The 21743-nt window shown below is 36.8% G+C and overlaps 2 protein-coding genes across 2 annotated transcripts; both read left to right on the forward strand.

Annotated features, from left to right (window-relative positions):
* Positions 1-906: 906 nt before the first annotated feature.
* Positions 907-8117, forward strand: LOC145236287 (uncharacterized). Its single transcript, XM_080099647.1, has 4 exons — positions 907-2123; positions 2548-2652; positions 3806-3977; positions 6176-8117. Exons 1-4 carry the CDS (start codon positions 1034-1036, stop codon positions 6363-6365), a joined length of 1557 nt encoding a protein of 518 aa, XP_079955773.1. The 5' UTR covers positions 907-1033; the 3' UTR covers positions 6366-8117.
* Positions 8118-10385: 2268 nt separating this feature from the next.
* On the forward strand, positions 10386-21734 carry LOC145234742 (kanadaptin-like). The gene is made up of 16 exons (XM_080099472.1): positions 10386-11128; positions 12904-13117; positions 13492-13556; positions 13919-14052; positions 14343-14486; positions 14750-14947; positions 16698-16870; positions 16966-17035; positions 17184-17373; positions 17735-17801; positions 17944-18064; positions 18122-18255; positions 19604-19748; positions 19991-20070; positions 20462-20543; positions 21016-21734. Exons 1-16 carry the CDS (start codon positions 10464-10466, stop codon positions 21063-21065), a joined length of 2532 nt encoding a protein of 843 aa, XP_079955598.1. The 5' UTR covers positions 10386-10463; the 3' UTR covers positions 21066-21734.
* Positions 21735-21743: the final 9 nt, after the last annotated feature.

Here is a 21743-nt window from a genome sequence, read left to right on the forward strand (position 1 = left end):
CAAATTTTGGCCGATACTTTACCGCATCAAGAATTGGTTACATGAAGCCATAAATCGTGTACTTCACAATTGAGTTGCCTAAAAGTTAAAGTATTGAACGCTGTCACATAACCCCGCGCTGCCAATTTAATTAGGTTTGCTGCTAAATATGTTAAATTGAGGTACACTGAAATCCAAGCAAGTGCCCCCTCTTGCCCCTACGTGGCGGCGCCCATGCAAGCCACCACAGTTCATACTACTCAGTGCTGTTGTTTACTGCTTGTCCAAAACGCCAATAATTCGAATCAATTATACCAATATTACCCTCTTAATAGCATCGTGCATCAATCAACAGCACTTATTTATGATTCATTGAGTTCTAAAAGCAATTTTACTTGGTACCAACACGACTTTTCGTGACCATAAAATCGTTTTTTTCGAGAAAAAAGATAAATTTCACATTGGCTGCGCAGTAAGATATCTATAGCACAGAATCTGTCGCAGACTCGCAGTGGTCGGAGACTCGGAGTTTGTCCAGCAGCAGCAGTTTGTTACTCCAGGAAGCAGCAGAGGCGATATGTGTAAACAAACTGTTAAGTGACCATCGGTTCTGGTAAGTTCCTTGCTATTAATTGAAGTGACGTGCATTCGGACACAAACGAAAAAGAGTATTTCTTCAACAGGTAGCCAGGTACAGCTGCTAAGTTTTAATCATTGTTCCCTCCCCTTTATAAACCGCTATGTATTTTGCGGATGTGTTTTCTGTGTCACATTACCATAAAGTATTACTATAAGTTTGTCAAATTGAGCATAAACAAAATACAATACAGTGGGTTGCAAGCATATTACACAGAATTAGTTTTAATGTTTAAATAAGTATTCAAAATTATTGTATTTTTGGTTCTGCTGTTTTTGTGTCAGCATGTTAACAAGTTTAATGATGTTTTTAATTGATTTTTAGCTCACTGCCTACAGTTGTCCAGGCATTTTAGTTGTTGTATTCAAACCAGATATATCTGCGATGTAGGTACAAACAAAACATTGTGTATAATGAATGCTGGTAATGCAAGGCAAAATGGCACTGAATGGTATAAAAGAAGATGCACCAAGACCACCATTGCGAAAGCAGTTTTTACCGAAAAAAAGTGACACAAAGCACAGCGGGCTTAATGGTGATACTACATCAGCTTATCCCAGTTACAGAGACGCTCAAGTCGGACTAAAAAACCTCACTGTAAAAGCTGATTTTGTTCCAACACTAAATGGGGCTTTTGTTGATGAGTTTGGAGAAAATGTGTACGGTGAAATTGGGAAGGACAATTTGTTTCAAAACAATTCCGACCCTGTAGTTAATGGTGTTGAAAATAACGATCACATAAGTGCTGAATCTGCAAAGCATGAACCCGAGCAAGCTGCAGGCAGTGGTTTAGCTAAGGTTGAAACTTACCAACTTCGACCAAAAAGACGCCGTCATGTCTATCATGAGATTGTTTTGCCCTTTGAAAAAAGTAAAGTTGATGACGTTCAACCCTCTGCTCCCGTGCATAAACTTCCCCCTCCTGCGCTGCCCTTTAAACCTCACTATTTGAGGTCTAAGTTTAGTGGGGATTTTGCCCCACCTCTGCCACCACGTGTAGCAAACAAGGACGCACTGATGCAAAGAAAACAATTAACCGAAGAGTATTTTGAGAACATTCGCAAAAGCGTTGACATTGATTTGCTTGATGATTTTATAGAGGACGATTTTCAGCAGGGACCATGTCCAGCTGATGCGTTGCAGCAACGATCACATCTTCTCAATGACGCTGGTGCTGGCCCTTCAAGGCCCAACAACAATATGAACTCAGATGAACCGGAAACCCAATATTGGACAATTGAAAATGATCCAAATGATTCTGAGCGACGTAGGTCAATTCCACTGTTGGAAATTCAAACCAGCAGATTTTCACCCGAGATTCCTGCTAGCAACAGTTTGTTTGAAAACAATGAACCTGCAAAAGAGAGAACTTTTCCTGGCTTACACACAGGCACTAGAGTTCAGTTTATCCAAAGTTTAAAATGCTTGAAACAATGTGGTTGGTACTGGGGTAATATGACGTGGGAAGATGCTGAAACAATGCTCAGCTACAAACCAAATGCAGAAGGTATATATATAACTATTGTTATTCTAACAACCAATACCGGTTGTGTACCTTCCTTCTTGGCCAAGTTTTTTGTAAGAAGTCAAATTTTGTTAAAACTTTAGAAAGCCTAGTAATAAGTTACTTTATGTTCTCATCAGTTCAATTAAAATTGTGAGGGAAAATGTCTGGTAACTTTGTGTTAAACTTGCTTTAAACTGAATATCTTAGATCAGGGGTGTGCAACCTTTGTTACTGTGGGGCCAAATACAATGCTATTTAGCCAAAATTAGATCGCTGGCCTCACCTGTGTACAACACAAGGTGATTTTACGCTCCGCACAACCTTTAATCAAGGGCCGCATTTGGCCCGCGGGCCGCAGGTTGCCCACCCCTGTCTTAGATAAAATACTTCTGTGATATAATGTGACAAGTTATTTTGTTGATAGGAGTATTTCTTGTGCGTGACAGTCAAGACCCATTGCATCTTCTCACACTAACTGTTCGATCGGCTGAAAATACAATTCATCATGTGAGGATTGAGCATGCAGACGGTAAGCATGAAATAATGACAAAATCTAGAGGCTTATATAATATGAAAACTCTGTTGTTTTTCTGATTACAACCAATGCAGCTTAACTCCTAAGCATTCTTGCTCAAAAAATACCATTAGCTTTTCTGAGTATCATATATATTTGTTTTGCCAAGTTATACAACTTATATATATACAAAGAAACCTTGTATGCAACATTTTTAACGCAAATATAATCCTTGAGGCACAGGATTTTCAAAATATGCATGAGTTTGAAAAATGTTTTCAAATGTTTGTTTGTATTTATTTGTGTGGTTTTCATGCACTGACTGCAGACACTAGAGATTGTCCACCTCACACCACACAGCTCGCAGCACTTTGCGTAAAAACATCTGTTAGATGTAACATGTAGGCAAGAGTTTTGAATGTTAAACTGCAGAGTGACAAATTTATTAGTGTGTGACGTTTAACAATAACTTGTTGATGAAAATAATGTCAACAAATTGTATACGAATTGCAGAAATTGTTTCATAACAAAATGGCAAAAAAACTTACTAGGGAACGTGCATGTTAAAAATAAATTCTACAAATCATTTAATTTGGTTGAAATAAATGTTAACTGACTGCCAGTATTAGGTGTCTGACAAATTCTGTTTATACCATTTTAGTTGTTAAATGTAGCATTGCTTTCTGTTTCTTTGTAGCACCAAAGAAAATGTTTGTACATTAACATGCATGAAAACAAAAACTGATAATATATGTCTTCCAATTTGTAACTATATTAAGCAACAATAGAACAACAACAACAACAACAACAACAACAACAACAACAACAACAGCAAAAAGCAAGTCTACTTGCCTGTTCAACTAAATATAGTTGTAATATTTAAAAAAAACTATGTTTTAATCCGATTGAATCTACTTCCATGTTTAACTAGAGTGTAGAAGGACTATGTTTCAGCCCCAGTGAATAGTCCAAAGAAAGACTTTTGTTGCTTTCAATTTCAAAATTACTGCAGAAAGTGTGCTTTGCTTAAAATAGTTTGACATTTAAGTATGGTTTGTATTTATATCCTTTCTGCACCTTTAAGACAATGTAAAAAATTTAAACTCGAATTCCTCTAATTCAGTTCATGTAAATTTGAATGTGATCATTTTTGTTTGATTTTTCCCAGGCAAGTTCCAGTTATATGAGCCAAGTGGTTCAGTAAGCCAAGGAGCAGCAAACTGTGTCCGACATCCAAACATTGTAACTTTCATCAAACTCGTTATGAAGCATTCTCAGTCTGGAACTTTTATTTATTTTGTCAAGACGCGCAACATGGGCGAACCTCCAGTACAAATAAGGTATGTTTGTTTGTTCGCAACACACTTTCTGTTTGTGACATTACGTGTTTGCTGTGATCAAAATGCATTTAATGTTGGGCCAACTGTTTTTGATTTTTTTGGTCAAAACTAAAAGTTTGTCGGCCTGAAATTTGTGTGGGTCGTCTGTTTTTAGTAGAAATGCATGACATTAAACCATTACATGAACTTGGCAACAATATGCCCAAAAAATGACAGGATTTATTCATTCGAGGCATAAGAGTTGTTTTGTTGCGTAATCAGTATGTAGTCTTTGCAATGGTATTTAAATACAGCAAAGGAGTTTGTGAAACAAGATGATATGAATGACAATATTTTGGGCCTTATAAAGTCAAATACAATGCTTTTAATGTTACCCTTTGAGCACAAGGTAAACATGAGTAACAAAATCCCTTGCAGCAGATAATTTTCAATTTTTAAGTATTTTATGAAAGAAAATATTTTGGGTTGTTACCTTATGGTATAATAACATAAATCCAGGTTAGCTGACAAAATTACAAGAAAAATCTAAATAAAATGTTTTTCAGCTTGAACTAATGCTATTTATGGGTCCCATGAAGGGGACACATTTTGATTTTACTCGATTTGTTTGTTGTTTTTCTTTTTTTTTCTTCCCTGAAGTTTGTCCACCCTCCTTTGTCATGAAATGTTTGATGGATTTGAATGAAACTTTCACAGATGGTAGATATAGTTATGCAGATGTGCCATCTGCTTCGTTTGACTTGATAACCCCAGTATTCACCCCGCTAGCCCCAAAAATGTAAAACGTTTTTGTATGTTGCTGCGCACCACAAACGAAAAATTTCTGTGGTGTAATAGTGTAATAAAGGCAACAGAACATATGGTACTTGTGTTTGTGCATTATTGGTTGGACGTTTTTGCACATGGCAACAGAGGGGTGTTAACAGCCTTATGACGTCAGAAGCGTTAACGAATATTGCTTATAACACCTCTAGTGGCCAGAATTGTAAACATTGTCCGATTTGGATACAATTTTACATGTCTGTTCATTGAGTGATTGTGGTTACATATTTTATACTTTTGGGTGTAGAACCCCATCAGTTACCCTACCAACCCCCTATAATGGGTGAGTTTTTTAAACAGTGTCAGAATTAAATGAAATTTTGACAGTTTACAGAGTGTGCTTTTTATAGTTGTCGATTGTTGTGTTCACCCCTGTGGCCCCAATATTTACCCCACTAGCCCCCTAAAATGGGTCAATTTTTTAAACAATGTCTGAATTGAATGAAATTTGGACAGTTTGTAGAGTGTGCCATTTATAGGTTTAGATTATTGTGTTCAACCTTGTAGCCCTATCATTTACCCACCTACAATTGTGTGCAATTCGCCATTAATAGGAGCTGATTGTTGTGTTTAGCCCTTTTTCTCAGATAGAGAAAAACCTTAAAAAATGTGTGAATGGAATTGGAATATTTTGCATATTTCCATCCATACAGCATATTTATTCATGTTCACTACCGATCACTGTGTTTTATCTTACAACAACAAACTTTCTCATTGTTATCTCTTGAAATGCATTGTTTACAACTTTGCATGTGTGGGGACCCATGAGTTTCTGCTTGCAGAAACAACCAATCTTATAAAATACAGTGGCTGATATTAGTGATGGGACGATACCAGGTTTTGAAGCGAGTACCGATACCGAGTACCACATGCATATACCTTCGATACCGAGTACGATTACCGAGTACTTAGGTGTAGTGTTGTACTTAGTTGTATATCACTGGCTAATTTATCTGCCATGGTTGGGGTACAGTCGTGCACACACACATTCCGAAAAATGTAATCTCCACGTGACAGCGAAAAAGATATACGTAAACTGGCGGAACTTTTTTCCAATTTTGTGCTGTCCGAAGCAAATATTGGCATAAAGTTGCCCGTATTCTTATGGTGTAACTCAGCCTTTGGTACTCGCACGTTGGTATCGAAAACTGAGGCAAAATATTTCGATACCGAGTACGAGTATCGATACCACTGAAATCGTTTGATACCATCGATACCGAGTACCGAGTACCGGGTACCCGTCCCATCACTAGCTGATATGGGACCCAATAAAAAATATGAGTAGGAAATATATTAATGTTTCAAAATAGGATATAGTGTATATGCAACGGCAATATGTGCTAAGCCACCCTTCTATTTATAAACTATTTTTTTAGATTGATGCATCCGATATCAAGGTTTTCTTGTGTGAAGAGTTTAAAGTATTACACTCGCTTTGTCATAAAAGACATCGTTCCAGCTGAGTCAATAGACCTTTTACCGATTCCTGCAAAGTTAAAAGATTACCTGCAAGAATCTCAATACTTTGATCCCAAAGAAGATTTTGCCTGTGCACAAGTTTCATAGTGATGTGGTTTGTTGTTCTTACACTGTAATGGCTGGAAACTACAACAAAAAACAACTATTTCATATTCTATAAAAACATGTCTTAACCAATACTTACAGCAATTCTATGAAAACATTTGGTTATTGGCATGACCTGAAGCAGGGGTTGGCAACCCATGGCACGCATGAAAAGGTTGGCATGTGAGGTGATTTTTCACCGCACGCCAACCGATTTTCGTGTTTATATTGAAGTAACAATTCACATGTTACACTGCTTGTTTATAGTTTTTATCGTGCCATTGTCTCAAAATTCAGCCTTACATGCACAAAACACTCTGCTTTCTCTTTATTATTGGTATCTGCTGGCACGAACCACTATTATTTAGAAAAACGTTGGCCCACGAGGTCATTAACACATGGAAATAACAAGTTAATCGGCATGCGTCGCCTAAAAGGTTGCCGACCCCTGGCCTAAAGCTGATGTATATTTGTAAAGTTGGGTTCAGAGCAAAAGTAACCAAGACAAGTGAGTTTATGCCTTCAGTACTTTTGAAATAGCAAGTCTAGGTGTTACTAACTACAAGCAAGGTAAATATTTTCCCCACTCTATTGTGAGTTCCTGCATTTCATTGCACCTTTTGCACACAAGGTGGAACATAGAAATGTTTCCACTTATGCTGCTCTTGCCTTAAACACTGTCGCTATCGTGTGTTGAAAACTACCGACTGTCATATATCTGTGGCAGAAAACATTATTTCTGCAACCTGTTATTTTTAGGAAGCCTGATTTCAGTTGGAAAATGAAAACTGGGTCTTTTAAGTGTTATGATTTTTATGTTACTGAGTTGAATCAGTATTTGTCACATAATGTTATGGTTGTACTCATACAATCATGGGCTGATAACAAGGTGTATGCAAAATTAAACAATTCTTCATGATTTATTGTCTCAATCTTCTTACCTTGTTAATATTTGTGCCCTGCATTGATTTTGAAGTGATAAACCTAGTACTGTAGCATGTCCAAAATCCTTACCAAGTTTAAAAGAAAGCAATGATGTGAAATTACATAATATTTGTAGAAATACGAAAAGCCATGTCACTGCAGAAATGATGTGACTTTGTGCTTTCCGTTAAGCCCATGTGTTTTATATTTCCCACTGTACAAGCATTTTACGTGGTGCTTAATGATTGTGGACAGACAAGTTTTAATCCGTGATTCTCTATATTCAACTTACTGAAACATGATTTGTGTAACAATGCTTGTCAAGCATGTTTTATGGTTTGTAGCTTCAAATCTCTTCAGTGTTGCTGGTAAATGGTTGGCCTAAAAAATAATTTACAAAAATTTTTACCATTACCAATTTTCCTCAGGAGTTAAATAACAGTATTTAAAATCCCTTTGTTACTGTTTAATTAAGCTTAAAAAATGTTTTATTGTGCTTTTTACCCCACATAGGTTTTAAGTATTGATTTCGACAAAGTATCCAAATCTCATCCCATGCTTTTGTTGTCGTTTTCATTACTGTAATACCAAAGCATTTTATTGTGACAGCATAACTTGTCTAAATCCAGTAATAATACAGGTTTTTGGCAAGTTACATAAATCATGACTTTGTAAACTTCAGCAATTGATTATTATCGAAAGATTTTTGCTTTTAATTTCATTGTATGTGATGAAACTGTGCAATCAGCTTAAGTGCATGTAAAGCCCTCTACATTGTCGATTTGTATTGTTGTGAAACAATAAACAGTAAATAAACTGTATTCGTGAAAAGATGGTGGTGTATTGTTTGTCAATTGCAACAAAAATCAACATTAGGTTGTATTCAGGATTCGTCAAAATCTAAAAGAAATACTCTTAATTGAAACTTAAAGCTGGAATCACCCAGCCTGTTGCTTGGTGGATGAAGACTAATGCACCTTATAGCAATGGATGTTAGTTCAGAAAAAACACTGTCGTTTACCCTTGGTTTTAAAGATATACATATGTCGCTTTTGTAGCATCGTCAGTATCTGTGTGCACGCAGAAAGATTCGTGATAACAGTATGCGTAAATATCTACTAAACCTGAAAGAACAAATTTATGCCTATGTGCCAGTTTTAACTTTGTGCTTTGATATGGATTAGGCGAGGTATGGGCTGCACCTCATATTCTAGTGGCCCAACACAGAAGTAACAACTGCTTAGGGAGAGTATAGAAATTGCATGAGATCCATTACAATTTTATCTGCAAATCGTGAAATGGTAATTATTCAGCATTTACTCCAGGCAGCCAAAGTAAAAAAAATGGGAAAGGCAAAAAAAATTATATGTCACACCGGACATTTAACTTATTTGGGCGCTTGTTGTTCTTGTATTCGCTAAATAAAATTTTAAGGTTTATTTTGAATAATCTCATTTAAATCATAATTTATTGCTTTGATCAAATTTTATTTTTAACAACAGAGACGAATTTTATTTTATGATGTCACAAATAGTTTTCGGGGAATCACCGTTCGAAGCATGGCTGAAAAAATCATTTGTTGTATTTGCTACTTACATTTTCTTGTTTTGTGCAATTTGAAATGCCTAAAAGACGCACTGTGGAAAGTTAAATAGACTCCACTAATATCACATTGTGCGAGGTTTAATATAGATAAAACTATTAGTGATAAAAAAGGAAGTAAATTTACATTTGAAGTCCTGTAAATATCCATTAATCAAGCTGCAAGTAGACTTGTTGTTTTGAACAAGTTTTAGCCATCACTCGTCCCATTTTACCCAAAGCAAATAGTGCTCATCTATAATACACAATCTACTTATGAAACATATGCAATTTTTAAAAATGTTGACGGTTAGAGCTTCTAGGGTCTGGCGTCTGGGACTCTGGAGGGTTTATAATAAAAAACAGCAACAATAATTTAGTTTTAGATGCCTGGGTTGGGCTTAATATTCTGTGTAGATTTGCGTATTTTAGAGTAGCTCAAGCAAATATTGCTACCATGGGCACAATTTTTGCTGATTTCGGGGTTACACTAAAAGCAGAAATCAACACTAAAAGCAGAAAAGAAAGGAAAAGCAGAAGCAAGGGAAATTTGTGTTTTCTAAAAGAGGGAAAAAATAATTCCAGAAAAACAGAAAAAGAGTAAAATTTCTTGTTTCATAAGATTTTAAAATACGAAAAGCAGAAAAACGGGAAAGGTTTCTTTATTTGTTTTTTTTTGCCGTTCTAGCTCGTAAAAAACATTCGAAAGTGTTCAAATAGCATTCTACATTGATTGTGTCAAAATACAGAAAAGACAGGAAATAAACAAATAACTTAATATTCTCATATGTGTTGAGAGTGGTACGAAGCACCGGCGGTACTAAACACCGCATGTTACCGCATTTGACCGCATGGTATACCACATGTTACCACACAATAGGAAGTTGTAAAGAACTTGAATATGCTTTTACGAAAATATAATTTTGCGGACTTTTGAAAACGCTAACGGTTAGAGCTATTCGGGTTGGGTAAGGGTTTATAAATAAAATAACACTAGAATCTAGTTTATTTTACACTTGTTGGGCTTGTATTCCCACATTTCACACACAATGCAGTATTTTAAGCGTAATATCATGCGGTCACATCCGGTATTTAGTACCACCCCTAAGCACTGTATGGTACCACATGTTAACACTAAGAAAATTAGGTCCAAAGGTATCTAAATAAATTATAAAGTTATTTGTATTACAATCCCTCACCTTGACCCTTATAGTCGTAGATTGCGTATTTTAGAGTAGCCCATTAGAAAGGTATAAAAAACAAATAAAGAAACATTTCCCGTTTTTTTTGCTTTTCGTATTTCAAAATCTTATGAAACAAGAAATTTTACTGTTTTCCTGTTTTTCTGCAATTATTTTTTCCCTGTTTTAGAAAACACACATTTCCCTTTTTTCTGCTTTTCCTTTCTTTTCGGCTTTTGGTGCTGATTTCCTGCTTTTCCCTCTTTTCTGTTTTTCTGCTTTTAGTGTGACCCCTGATTTCGTGCCGATTCTGAAATTGTATTCACTGCTTTTTTCAGTTTTACTCAACATGTAACAGTGTCCCATGTGCTTGCAGATTTTATGATTATTATATGTATTACTGCTGAACTGAGAAATGAGTAGTGAAGCATCCGCTCCAGCCCCGCCTGTGTTTAAAGTTCCCGTAATCGCAGGAAAAACTGTTAAAACCCAGAAAACTGATGCGGGAACATCTGAGGCTTCCACTTCTAAATCCCCAACAAGCGATGGTTCATCGAAACCCAACCCAGTGCAAAGCACAGAGGAACGACGCCCTCCGGTGTCGTTTCGTACCAAAAGTATGCTCCTACCTTCCGAAGTTTACAAACCCCATCGTCCAACTGCAACGGAATTTCTCGAGAGACATCTAAAAAACAAATCAAAGATCAAAAAAGCAGAAGAATTAAGTAAAGCTGCTGAACAGGTCCCTGCAAAAGCGGAAAGTCCAGAAGCAAAACACACTGATGCTGAAGAAGACAAAGAACAGAAAACTGAAACTTCAGAAATCAGTAAAGTTTCAAAAGAAGTAAAAACTAAAGTTGCTTCCTCAAGCGAGGACAAGCCAAAACCACCCCCACCGAAATTAGAATACACCAAACCAACTTGGAGTATTTCTAGTACCACTGTTGATGAGCCGTACAGTTTAGAAGTGCTACGTGCTGGAGCAATCATTGATAAAATTGAACTCACAGATCATGAGTTCTTTGTTTTTGGTCGACTGCCAGAGTGCAATATAACATTAGAGCACCCTTCCATATCAAGGTATGTACTAAGCATAGGCGCCGAACACGGGTATGCCGGGTATGACACGCGTACCCGGACGAAAACCTCGGGTATGCTGCATACGCGAGAATCGGACCAACGTTAGTCATGCGTTATTGCTTCATGGAAACTATTCTGATACGAACCAATACGTAACATACACAATTGATTTCAATCGCGGTTATTATTTCACAGCCCATGAATTATTCGCTTTCATTACAATTGTGACGTCTTCAAGAAACATTAGAATTGATACATTAAAGGCAATGGTATTGGCGCTGACGCTACTCCGGCTATTACGTCAACAACCACATGACAAAAGGTTTAGCGTTTGTGAACTAAATTATGAGAATACAGTTCTAAACTTCTAACTGCCTCTACCACAAGGACAACGACTGTCTAGTTTCAACCGAAAAAACAACAACGCTTATTGTTACGTCACAAACGTAAGGTTGGTACTTAATTAGGGTGTTAGCTTGTCAAAAGCTTCTGGCAGTTTAGGACATCGTTTGAAGTACACTAAACTTTAAAGTTAATAATGCATCACATATGATGCACTGCGTTAAATAGGCGACACGTTGTAAACGAAACAAATGACTTTATAACGTATAAAATGATATTTGTAATGGCTATGTCAGAAGTGTGTGTTTGTTGCGTGAAAACAAAGCATTTTTGTAAAAGTTATTACAGAGAAAATAAATGTTAAACACTATAGTAATTTGCGACGTAAGGTGACTTTTTTATCTTTATTGTTCCGCCTCCCCGTAATTTCGGCAAGTTTCGGCCTTTTTTGTACTGTACAACGCGGTGTGTTACCGGGCACAAACATGCGTTGATTTGCAACAGTAGCAGGCGGTGGAATTACGTTGTGTAAACTCATATACTGCAAGCTTAGTCTCACCCTTTAACTTAGTCTCACCCTATGTAGCGACAGGAAATGATTTTGGTATTTCATGACGTCATGTAATATGGCATACCCAGGTAAAAATTAAAGTCGGCGCCAATGGTACTAAGTATACTATCCTATAGCATCAGGGGTGTAAAACTCGCGGCCCACGAACACTGAACAACAATTGCAGTATTTTGTCAGATTTTTATCCACTTACAATGAACTTTTTTCTTACTTTTCAAAGTGAAAGCTATTATTTAAACAGACACTTACAGAAATTTAATTTATAAATAACAATTCATATGCAGTGCTGGATTAACCATTAGGCAAAATAGGCACGTGACCCCAGGCCAGTCAAAAATCCAGGCCACTTTTCTTTGTGACAATGATTTGGCAACACTGATAATTCTAATTTTTTAGTTGGCAACCCTGATTTTCGGGCCACTTATAAAATGTGCCTACAGGCTAGCAGACCCTTCCGGCACTGTTCATATGTTATGAATAGAAACGATAGTAATCAAACCATTCCTCAAACCATATAATCACATGCGGCCCTCTGCATAATTTTCAAACTGCAATGTGGCCCTCGAACCCAACGAGTTTGACACCCCTGATATAGGATAGTTTTATGCCTGACTTTAAATGTTTAGTATAGTTAGATTCCAATTAAACTAATTGCAAAAGTGTGAGTGGTTAGCATAATCCCCAAGGTTGTTGGTTCCTATCCCATCTCAACCCTTTCTGTTTCATTAAACAAGTCATTTAAACAATGCTGCTTTAAACCTTTCCCTTTCCCCAAAATATTAAAAAGGAGTGAATAGGATGTCAAAGAGGTAGACGTTTACTTTGTTGAAAAAAAAATTCTAAACTAAATAATGTTTTTCAGGCACCATGCTATTCTGCAGTTTGGAGCTCCCAAATCACAAGATGAAAATGTTGAGTTTCAAAAAGATGGTTCGGCTGGATTTTATTTATTTGAACTTGGAAGCACACATGGAACATTTTTAAACAAAGCCAAAGTTCCGCAAGGAAAATACTACAGACTGAAAGTTGGGCATATGATCAAGTTTGGGAATAGCACAAGAACTTACATTCTCCAGGTTTGTTGCTGGTTATATATCCACAAGTTTGAAACAAAAAAACTTTAACAGTATGTGTATGTGGTAAAAATAGAATAAACACAGCCCATGAAACAAAGAACAAGGTTACCCAACACTGCATGGATGGTGGACTACACATTTATGTAAAACATTTTGGCTCAGTGTTTCATAAAATTTGTTGTCCGGCATATTTTAAGATCTTTTCAACACTAGCAAAGTTCCAACAACATGTTTGTTTCGTTTAACACACAACCATATCATCACCTTTTTTGACATAAGCATGTTGCTGTATTACTTTATTATCTATGACTAGCATGATACATTATGATTAGTTTTTACCCTTTGAAAAAACACACATGAATTCTGTTGTTTAGGGTCCGAGTGAGGACCAAGAAATGGAATCAGAAGAATCGGCAACTGAACTAAGAGACAAAGCAAGGTCGGTTAAATATTAGGAATAGGCTGAGCCGAGCCAGAACCCGGGTACTTGATACCGAGCATCACTGTTTTTGATGCACTCGGTCGAGCACTTGCACAAACTGACCCTTTAACGTGAGATGCTCGGTGCTCGACCTGACGGAACATTTGATGTTTTGGCCCATCCCTATTAAACATGACATAAAAAAGGTTATAGTTTAAGTTTTGGGATTTCTTCTTAAACTGCAGAAATAAATTTAATATTTTTGACAATATTCTACTTTGGTTGTCTTAATTGTGGTGAGAACAATTATAAGAGCTGCTTCATTAGACTTTTATGGGACAACTGACTGCACTGTTAGAACAATCTTGAAATGATTTCAGGGAAGAAAGGAGCAAGAAACGGGATTTGGAGAAAATGATGATGGGAGAAGACAGTGATGAAGATGAAGATGAAAAAGAGTCGCAAGGTTCAAACAGGAAAGTTGCGTCGGAAACTGGGATAAGCTGGGGAATGTGTGAGTTAAAAACAACTAGAATGAAGTTTATGTAAAATGGATTTAATTTGTTTCATTCTTATCCTCAGTGGATAACAATATCTAAATGTATTCTGCTCACAATGAGCCCACCATTGAGCTGATAGTTTTAATTTGTCGCAAGTCCAGTGAATTATTACTTTTTTGTGTGAGTTGGTGACTTCAATTTAGTTCAACCCAATAAAAAAATCATTTTGAAACTAATTATTGTAAATGGTTTTATTTGCAATAAATGTAATTTTAGTTTGATCCAAATACTTTTGTTGGTTTAGTGGAGGATGCAGTTGAGGAAAACATAGAAGAAGAAGAAAAGAAGATCGAAAAACCTTCCCTTGATGCGATTGCTCTTCCAGAAAAAGATCCATTTTATGTTAAAGATCCTCATAAAGCTCTGAAAAATTTCTATGAAAAAGAAGGTAGGAATATCACATGCAGAAAATATTTACTACCTGACATTGACAAAATAAATTGTTGAAACGTAGTCATGTTTTATATGCAAATACTAGCAAAACCAATTTAGCATTGAAAGCTGTATAAAATATTTTTACACCAATTCCAGTGTTTTTTTATGTTTTAAGAAATTGTTCTGGCGCAAAGATAATAATTTATGCTTTGTCTTACACACGAGGTTACAAACCATGCAAAAATCCTACTTTTTGTTGTTTTTTCCACAACAAAGGTATGGAGCTGGATTTTGAGTGCACTGAGAGACGTCCGGGACAGTGGAATGTTCGACTTGAACTGCCTGTCGACACTCCGACCGGAAAACCAATATTCGCTGAAGCAAGTGTGACTGGGAAACGTAAAGAGGCGATGGTCCACTGTGCATTGGAAGCTTGTCGCATTATGGACAGACATGGGTTGTTTAAAAGAACAGGTACGTTGGATGAGCATTAACATGAGATGCTCGGTGTTCGGCCAAACAGACCATTTGCAGTTTTGGCCCATTGCCAGTGCTGATGGAACCACAAGGTTGTTGGTTCTAATCCCATCTTTCCCACATTCTCCTGTGTTGAGTAGAAAGTTTGACTGTTTTTTACAAATGACGTCAGTTGTTTTTTGCTTTGTGTTTTTATTTACTTTTGAGCTTGAAATGAGCTTGTAAAATAAATATAGCACATTGAGGTTATACTGTAGGAAAATAAAATTAAGAGTTTGTAACTTTAAACCAGCTAGGAAGTAAACCTTTATGCAAATCTTTTGTGATAGTCAACCTAGACGCCCACTAACTCTATTATGATGCAAATTGAAATTATACGATGAAGACATGATTTAGTAAGACAATGGTTCTCAAACTTTTCACTTTATAATTATGGGTCCCCTTCCCTGAAGGGGACACATTTTGATTTTACTCAAATTGTTTTGTTTTTTTCTTTCTTTCTTTTTCTTCCCAAAGTTTGTCCGACTCATTTTTCTATCAAAGGCTTGATGGATTTGGCTGAAATTTACACAGATGGTAGATATAGTTATGTAGATGTGCGTCCTACTTTGTTTTTGTTGATAACCCCAGTATTTACCCTGCTAGCCCCCTAAAATGGGTGTTTTTACCCAAAGTTTGTCCGACTCGTTTTTCCATCAAATGTTTGATGGATTTGGCTGAAATTTACACGGATGGTAGATATATTCATGTAGATGTGCATCCCACTTTGTTTTTGTTGATAACCCCAGTATTTACCCCGCTAGCTCCCTAAAATGGGTGAGTTTTTAGACAGTGTCAGAATTGGCTGAAATTTGGATTTCTTATATAGTATGCCATTTATAGGTGTCGATTGTTGTGTTCAACCCTGTAGTCCTAACATTTACCCCACAAGCCCCGTATTTGTATGTTACTGGGCACCACAAACGAAAGATTACTTTGGCGCAATAGTGTTACAAAGGGCAACCAGTTGTATGTTGCTCGTTTGTGGATTGCTTGGTGGATGTTTTTGCGCCATGGCAGTTAGGGGCTTGTTAACAGCCCTATGAGAAACATTAATGGTTGTTGCTCAAAACACCTCTAGTGGTCGAAATTTTAAACATTGGCCGATTGGGCTGAAATTTTGCAGTACTATTGATTGAGTCATTGTGGTTTTTATATATTTTTTAGTTTGTGTGTCGAACCCAATTAGTTAACCTACTAGCCCCCTAAAATGGGTCAGTTTTTTGAAATGTTATATAGGACATACTTCAAACAATATCTGGGGTGAATCTAATTTTATAGTTTGTATTCTACATAGTATTATTATTTAAGCCCAGTGCCGATCACTGTGTTTTACCTTACAACACCCGACTTTTGCATGGTTATCTCTTGAAATGCATTATCTACAACTTTGCATGTGTGGGGACCCATGAGTTTTTGCCTGCAGAAACGACTAAAGTTATAAAAGACGGTGACTAATATGGGACCCAATGCAAAATAAGCATAGGAAATATATTTATGTTTTAAAATAGGTTATAGTGTATATGCAAGGGCAATATGTGCTAAGCCACCCTTCTAGTTTAAGATTGTTGCCTTACATTGGTAGAACCTCACTATCTAAACAAAAAGGCTTTTACAAACCACATCATGCAATGAAATTATAATTGCTCACCGGAGTTTCAAATTCCTTACTGGCTAAAATTCCTGCAACAATTGTTGGTTTATTTAGAGCGGCACAGAAGGAAGGTGAAACAATGGGAGAAAGATGATTATTACGACAGTGACGAAGATCAATTCCTCGATCGAACCGGGGATTTGGAACAAAAACGAAAACAGAGAAAATTAAGAACTAAAGGAAAAAAAGCTCTGCTGCAAGAAAAAGCTCAAACCTACGAGTCTCTGGTAAAATATTAAACTATTATCCTTGGGTATTTATACAGAAAACATAGTCATTAATATTCTTTGTACAATTTTTCTAACATTGCTTTTTCTGACAGACTGAGCAAATAAAAGAATTGGAAAAGGAAGTGTCTGAAATAGAACAACAGTTGAACAAGGATAAGGAAGGTTTGGACATTAAACTATTTCACTTTTATTGGTTTAACTGAGTATTAATATTTTAACTTTGTCATTGAGTTGAAAATTGGGAAAATTTTTGATTGGCATGAAGCAACTGTATGACAAAATTTCAATCTTTGTTGTACTTTTGACTTAGCAATCCGCACAAAGGGCAATGTAGAAGACCCATTGGAGGAGTTTATGCAACAAGTAAAGTCCGGTAACACTCTCGATTCCATAACAAGATCCAAGTTGAAACATCGACTTATTGAAGCAAGGAAAGAATCAGCTCGACTTTCTAAACTTGCTGAAATTGCCAGACCCATATCTCTCCCCCCTGTTAACCAGTGAGTATGACATGTTGCAAAATTAGAACCCAAGCACAGTAAAGGTTTGTGTCTGGATATATTATGGTTTCTCTTTTTGGATTATATTTAAGTGTATAAAATGAGAAAAACTGTTATATAAGATGGAAAGTGTGGCAAGTTGATCTAACTACACCCGGATATTATGACTTTACACACATATGACATAATAATAAATTTTCGTTTGATAATTCACAAAAGGGAGGCATTTGTTAAAAACACTAATACGAATTATTTTTACTCTATTATTTTGCACAACGTTTGTCGATTAGTACTCATTAGCAATTGTTACTCTTTTTTTTCATTATAGTTTCATATGTCACAAATCATTTGTTTGTTTCAGGAATGTGACCAAGTCTTTGGGTTTCATCGGGAAGATGAGAGGGAAGAAACGAGGCTTCACTCTCCCTGTATGTTGCTGGGTTTTATCTGTTGCATTATTTCAATCAACTACTTCATAGTAACAGTTATTTTAAGTTGTTTGCTGTACAGGACCACCTAATCACAACTCATAATTATGTGTAAATCATGTGACCTCTTGTGTAATTTCAGCCGAAACCCGTGGAACAATCGTATCCCGTCAAACACGTCACTGATGACGTCATGGTGGTTGAAGAAGATGATGAACCTACCACTCATCCAGTTCCACCATCAAAACAAGATGAGACGAAAAGTAAGTTTGCCCTTTTAAATCTTTCGTTGTTGTTTGAATCTAATAAACTGTTTTTAGCCGCTTCAACAGTGACAGAAGATGGTGGTAGTGAAACAATTGTTACATCACAACAATCCAAACCCACAGTTGAAACCACTGACACTTTGACCACAAACATAGATGAGGAGTCTGCACCGGAAAAAAGTCTCCAAGTAGGAATATAATTTTCCATTCTGCCATAATTGAACTATGGTTTTTCTTAGTGATGTACCGAATCGGCGAAATTTCGATTCGGCCGAAACCGAATATTCGGCGGTTTTCCCGAATGAATTCGGCCGAATCTACCGAATCATATATGACGTCACGTGAAGTCGTAAGATACGCGTTTGACATGAAAATATAAGTTTATCTACCAGGCAATTAGTGCAGAATGGTTGTTTCGTCCCTATTTTAGTTCTTTGGGGTTTAACATTGCCTTAAGCATGATTGTTAACCCGACAATGAATTGCTAATTTTTTGTCTGCAGTTAGAAAAGCGATATTGTGTTAACAAATATAATGATAGACGCGATTTTCGTTGGTACTAAGCAGGGAGTCGAACCGCTTGTCATATGGGTTCAGGTTCGGTTCGGGTTCGCTTCGTTTTGTTTTTAAGGGTTCGGGTTCGGTTCAGGTTTTTAAAAATGTTCATTTTCGGGTTCGGGTTTTGTTCCGGTTTGGGCAAATTATCCGGTCCGAACCGGTTTGCGGTTTTTGAACCGGTTCAAATTGTCATTCGTTTCAATTTAATTCTACCCATCATCTACGGCCATATCAAACTCCAAAATTATTTTGACCGTGCACTGTTATTTTTGACACGCCCTATAACTGTTATCTAACGTGTTTTTCAGTGCGCTGTTTTGAAAAAAAATCACAAAATATAAAACGGACTGAATTGTTTTCTGGTTCGGTTCCGGTTCCGGTTCGGGTCCAACGCCAAACAAAAAATGAGGTTCAACTCCGGTTCGGGTTTTTTGAAAATCGTCATTAGCGGTTCGGGTTCGGTTCGGGTTTAATGAAATTAACCGCTCAAACCGGTTCGCGGGTTCGGGTTCAGTTCCGGTTCGACTCCCTGGTACTAAGCAGAAAAGACACGTTTACGCTTGTAATGTGTGTTTGTAAAAGATTCAGTTTCGGCCGAATCGCAAAAAAATATTCGGCCGAAACCGAATCTTTGCAAAAGTGGCCGATTCGGCAAACCGAATATTCGGTACATCTCTAGTTTTTACTAATATCAGGAGCTTGTGGTTAATAATCGCGAAATCACCGGCTTTTTGGTTTTTTACTTCTTCAGCCAAAATGAGAGAATGAAAAATTGGCTGGTAAAACAATTAACTGGATTAACTAACTAAATCAAACACTTTTACTTTTTTAAACTAATTAGCTTGAGCATTGTCTGAAAAAAAAAACAGAGAGTTGAACTTGACATAATGGAAAGTAGTGATTTATCTTACAGTTGTTCCTATTTCTAAACAGTCTAAGCATATTTGAGAATTAAAAGTTCAAAACCGTTGCATTTTAGGATTCTCCGCCACTTGAGGCGCCAGATATCAGGGCCGAAGCATCAAGTGTTGAAACAATTCAGGAGTCGACGAAATCCAAGCGGACGTTTGGACCAACTTTACCTGAAACTTTGCGAGCAACATTAACTGGTGAACAACCACAAGGTGGGGCCACATGTCACCTGAAACAACCTCGGTTTAAATGTGTTAGCTTGTGTACATTTTGTGCCCTTGGTAAAGCTGTGATCATTTCAATGATAATTTTCCTTTTTTACAATTGCCAGAAGAGCTCTATTAACTTGAACAGTATTTTAACTTGCATCTATGTTTATAAGTCACTTGTTAAGTTTTATGATTTTTGTAAGTTTTGCTCAAAATTAATTTTTCTGAAAACTCTTACTTTGTAGAAAAACGAGATGAAAATGAGGAGAAGGAGGAGGAGGAGCAGGGGGAGCAAAGTAGGAAGAGACGGAAAAGAAACAGAAAGGTTCGTTTGGGTTTAAAGTTCTAATGTTGTGTGGCTCGTTAAGAAAACGCGCTAAACTGTTTACCTTGTATTTTCTGTGTCACTGAAAAACTACCAGTAACCTTCCACACAATTATTTTATTTCAAATCTTTCAACAATTGCTTTTGTCACCGTTAGTGTAAAACTAATGTCATTCTAAATTCTCGCTTTTAAACATCGGTGACATTATTGATTTAATGATCAATATAACGGCCCAACTATTTGTAAAAAGCAACATGCTTTATTGTTTAAACATTTCGGCAAACGCTCATGCCATCATCAGTGATATGAAAGCCACATCAGTTACACCCGTTTATAACCACTTGAGTCACGTAAAAGATTGATAATATTGGTTTCAATTTGTGATTGCAGCCTCGGGAAAAACAGGCAAAGCAAAGCGCTCCAGCCACGATCAGCAATGACCCTGATTACTGTGACTGGATACCTCCGGCAGGTCAGGATACCTTTAAGCTAAGTTCTGTAATTCGACATGCGTAGAAAGTATGTGCAACGGCAAGGTTGTACAACAACAAATGTTAAATCTAGAGTTCCGAGAGATATTTCGAAGTGTTACACGAAAATGTTTTTTTTTCGAGTGGAACTATCACATTTTGTTTTAGGCCCATAACAAAACCCGGGTGTCATGGCAACAGTAGTATCTATTTTTTTAAATACAGTCTCACAATCTCAAAAATGTTGCAAAATAATTTGTTAAACAACGTTTTGTGTTTGTAACCATATAAAACTAGCTTAGAAAAGTCTTTGTTAATGTTTCGCAAGCTTTTGAGAGTTTGTAAACGACTGTGGTGGAATGACGGTGCGGTTGGTTTCAAAATTACCGGCCTATTTTGTAAGTTTTGCATTTGAGGCCCTTACCGTTTATCTTGCGACAAAATGATCACAAAATGTTTTTGTCCGTGTTTCAGGTCAAAGTGGGGATGGTACGACATCACTCAACGCTAAATACGGATACTGAACACGAAAAATATTATGGGAAACACTGCGAACCACTCTGATTGCGCCGAAGTGAAATGAATGGAAGACACATCGTGGATTGTGAAAGCAGAAGTAACACCTGTTTTCAGCACCTGGCGGGTTTTGCGTGCACTTCACTGTTGGGTTGAATTATCTGCTTTTTATGTTCCAATATTGAAAGTTGGTGGTTCAAATATATGACGTCTGTATCACTTTGAAAAAAACTTGACTGTCCGTATAGTCAGCGCCCTTATGAGAAAAAAGAAACATTTTCTGGTTCCCGTTTCAAACACTGACCATATTTGGATAGTTCGGTCGCATTAAATCATATTGCAAGGGCTTCTCGGGCTTGGGTCCTCAAATGGGATCAGAATGCTTCATATGTGAGGTAATAAACAGGTCATGGGGTCGGTGAGGTCTTGAAATGGGAGTAACAATATCCAAACCTACTGACACAGAAAAAAATGCAGAAAATGAATGAATGTGCAAATTAACTGGTACTGTATTATTGTCAGGGTTGGTCCACGGTTTTTGGATTATTATTGGTTCACAAATTAAACCAGCACCTGCCAGTTAAGGCTTAGCACGTTTTATTGTCGTCGGATCTACTCGTGTAATACAAGTTCAGTGATTTGGCTGACCCTGTTGCAATAAATATGATGTGGCTTTGCTTATTAGT

This window comes from Phallusia mammillata, chromosome 1 (genome assembly GCF_965637545.1).
Source record: "Phallusia mammillata chromosome 1, kaPhaMamm4.hap1.1, whole genome shotgun sequence".
Taxonomy (NCBI): Eukaryota; Metazoa; Chordata; class Ascidiacea; order Phlebobranchia; family Ascidiidae; genus Phallusia; species Phallusia mammillata.

Bases quoted from the DNA above. Each gene is read 5' to 3' on its own strand.
- LOC145236287 (XM_080099647.1), top strand. From the start codon at position 1,034: ATGCTGGTAATGCAAGGCAAAATGGCACTGAATGGTATAAAAGAAGAT. The intron at 2,124-2,547 runs GTATATATATAA...TTTTGTTGATAG, and splicing joins CTACAAACCAAATGCAGAAG to GAGTATTTCTTGTGCGTGAC. The intron at 2,653-3,805 runs GTAAGCATGAAA...GATTTTTCCCAG, and splicing joins GAGGATTGAGCATGCAGACG to GCAAGTTCCAGTTATATGAG.
- LOC145234742 (XM_080099472.1), top strand. From the start codon at position 10,464: ATGAGTAGTGAAGCATCCGCTCCAGCCCCGCCTGTGTTTAAAGTTCCC. The intron at 14,487-14,749 runs GTAGGAATATCA...TCCACAACAAAG, and splicing joins AAATTTCTATGAAAAAGAAG to GTATGGAGCTGGATTTTGAG. The intron at 18,256-19,603 runs GTAGGAATATAA...GTTGCATTTTAG, and splicing joins CACCGGAAAAAAGTCTCCAA to GATTCTCCGCCACTTGAGGC.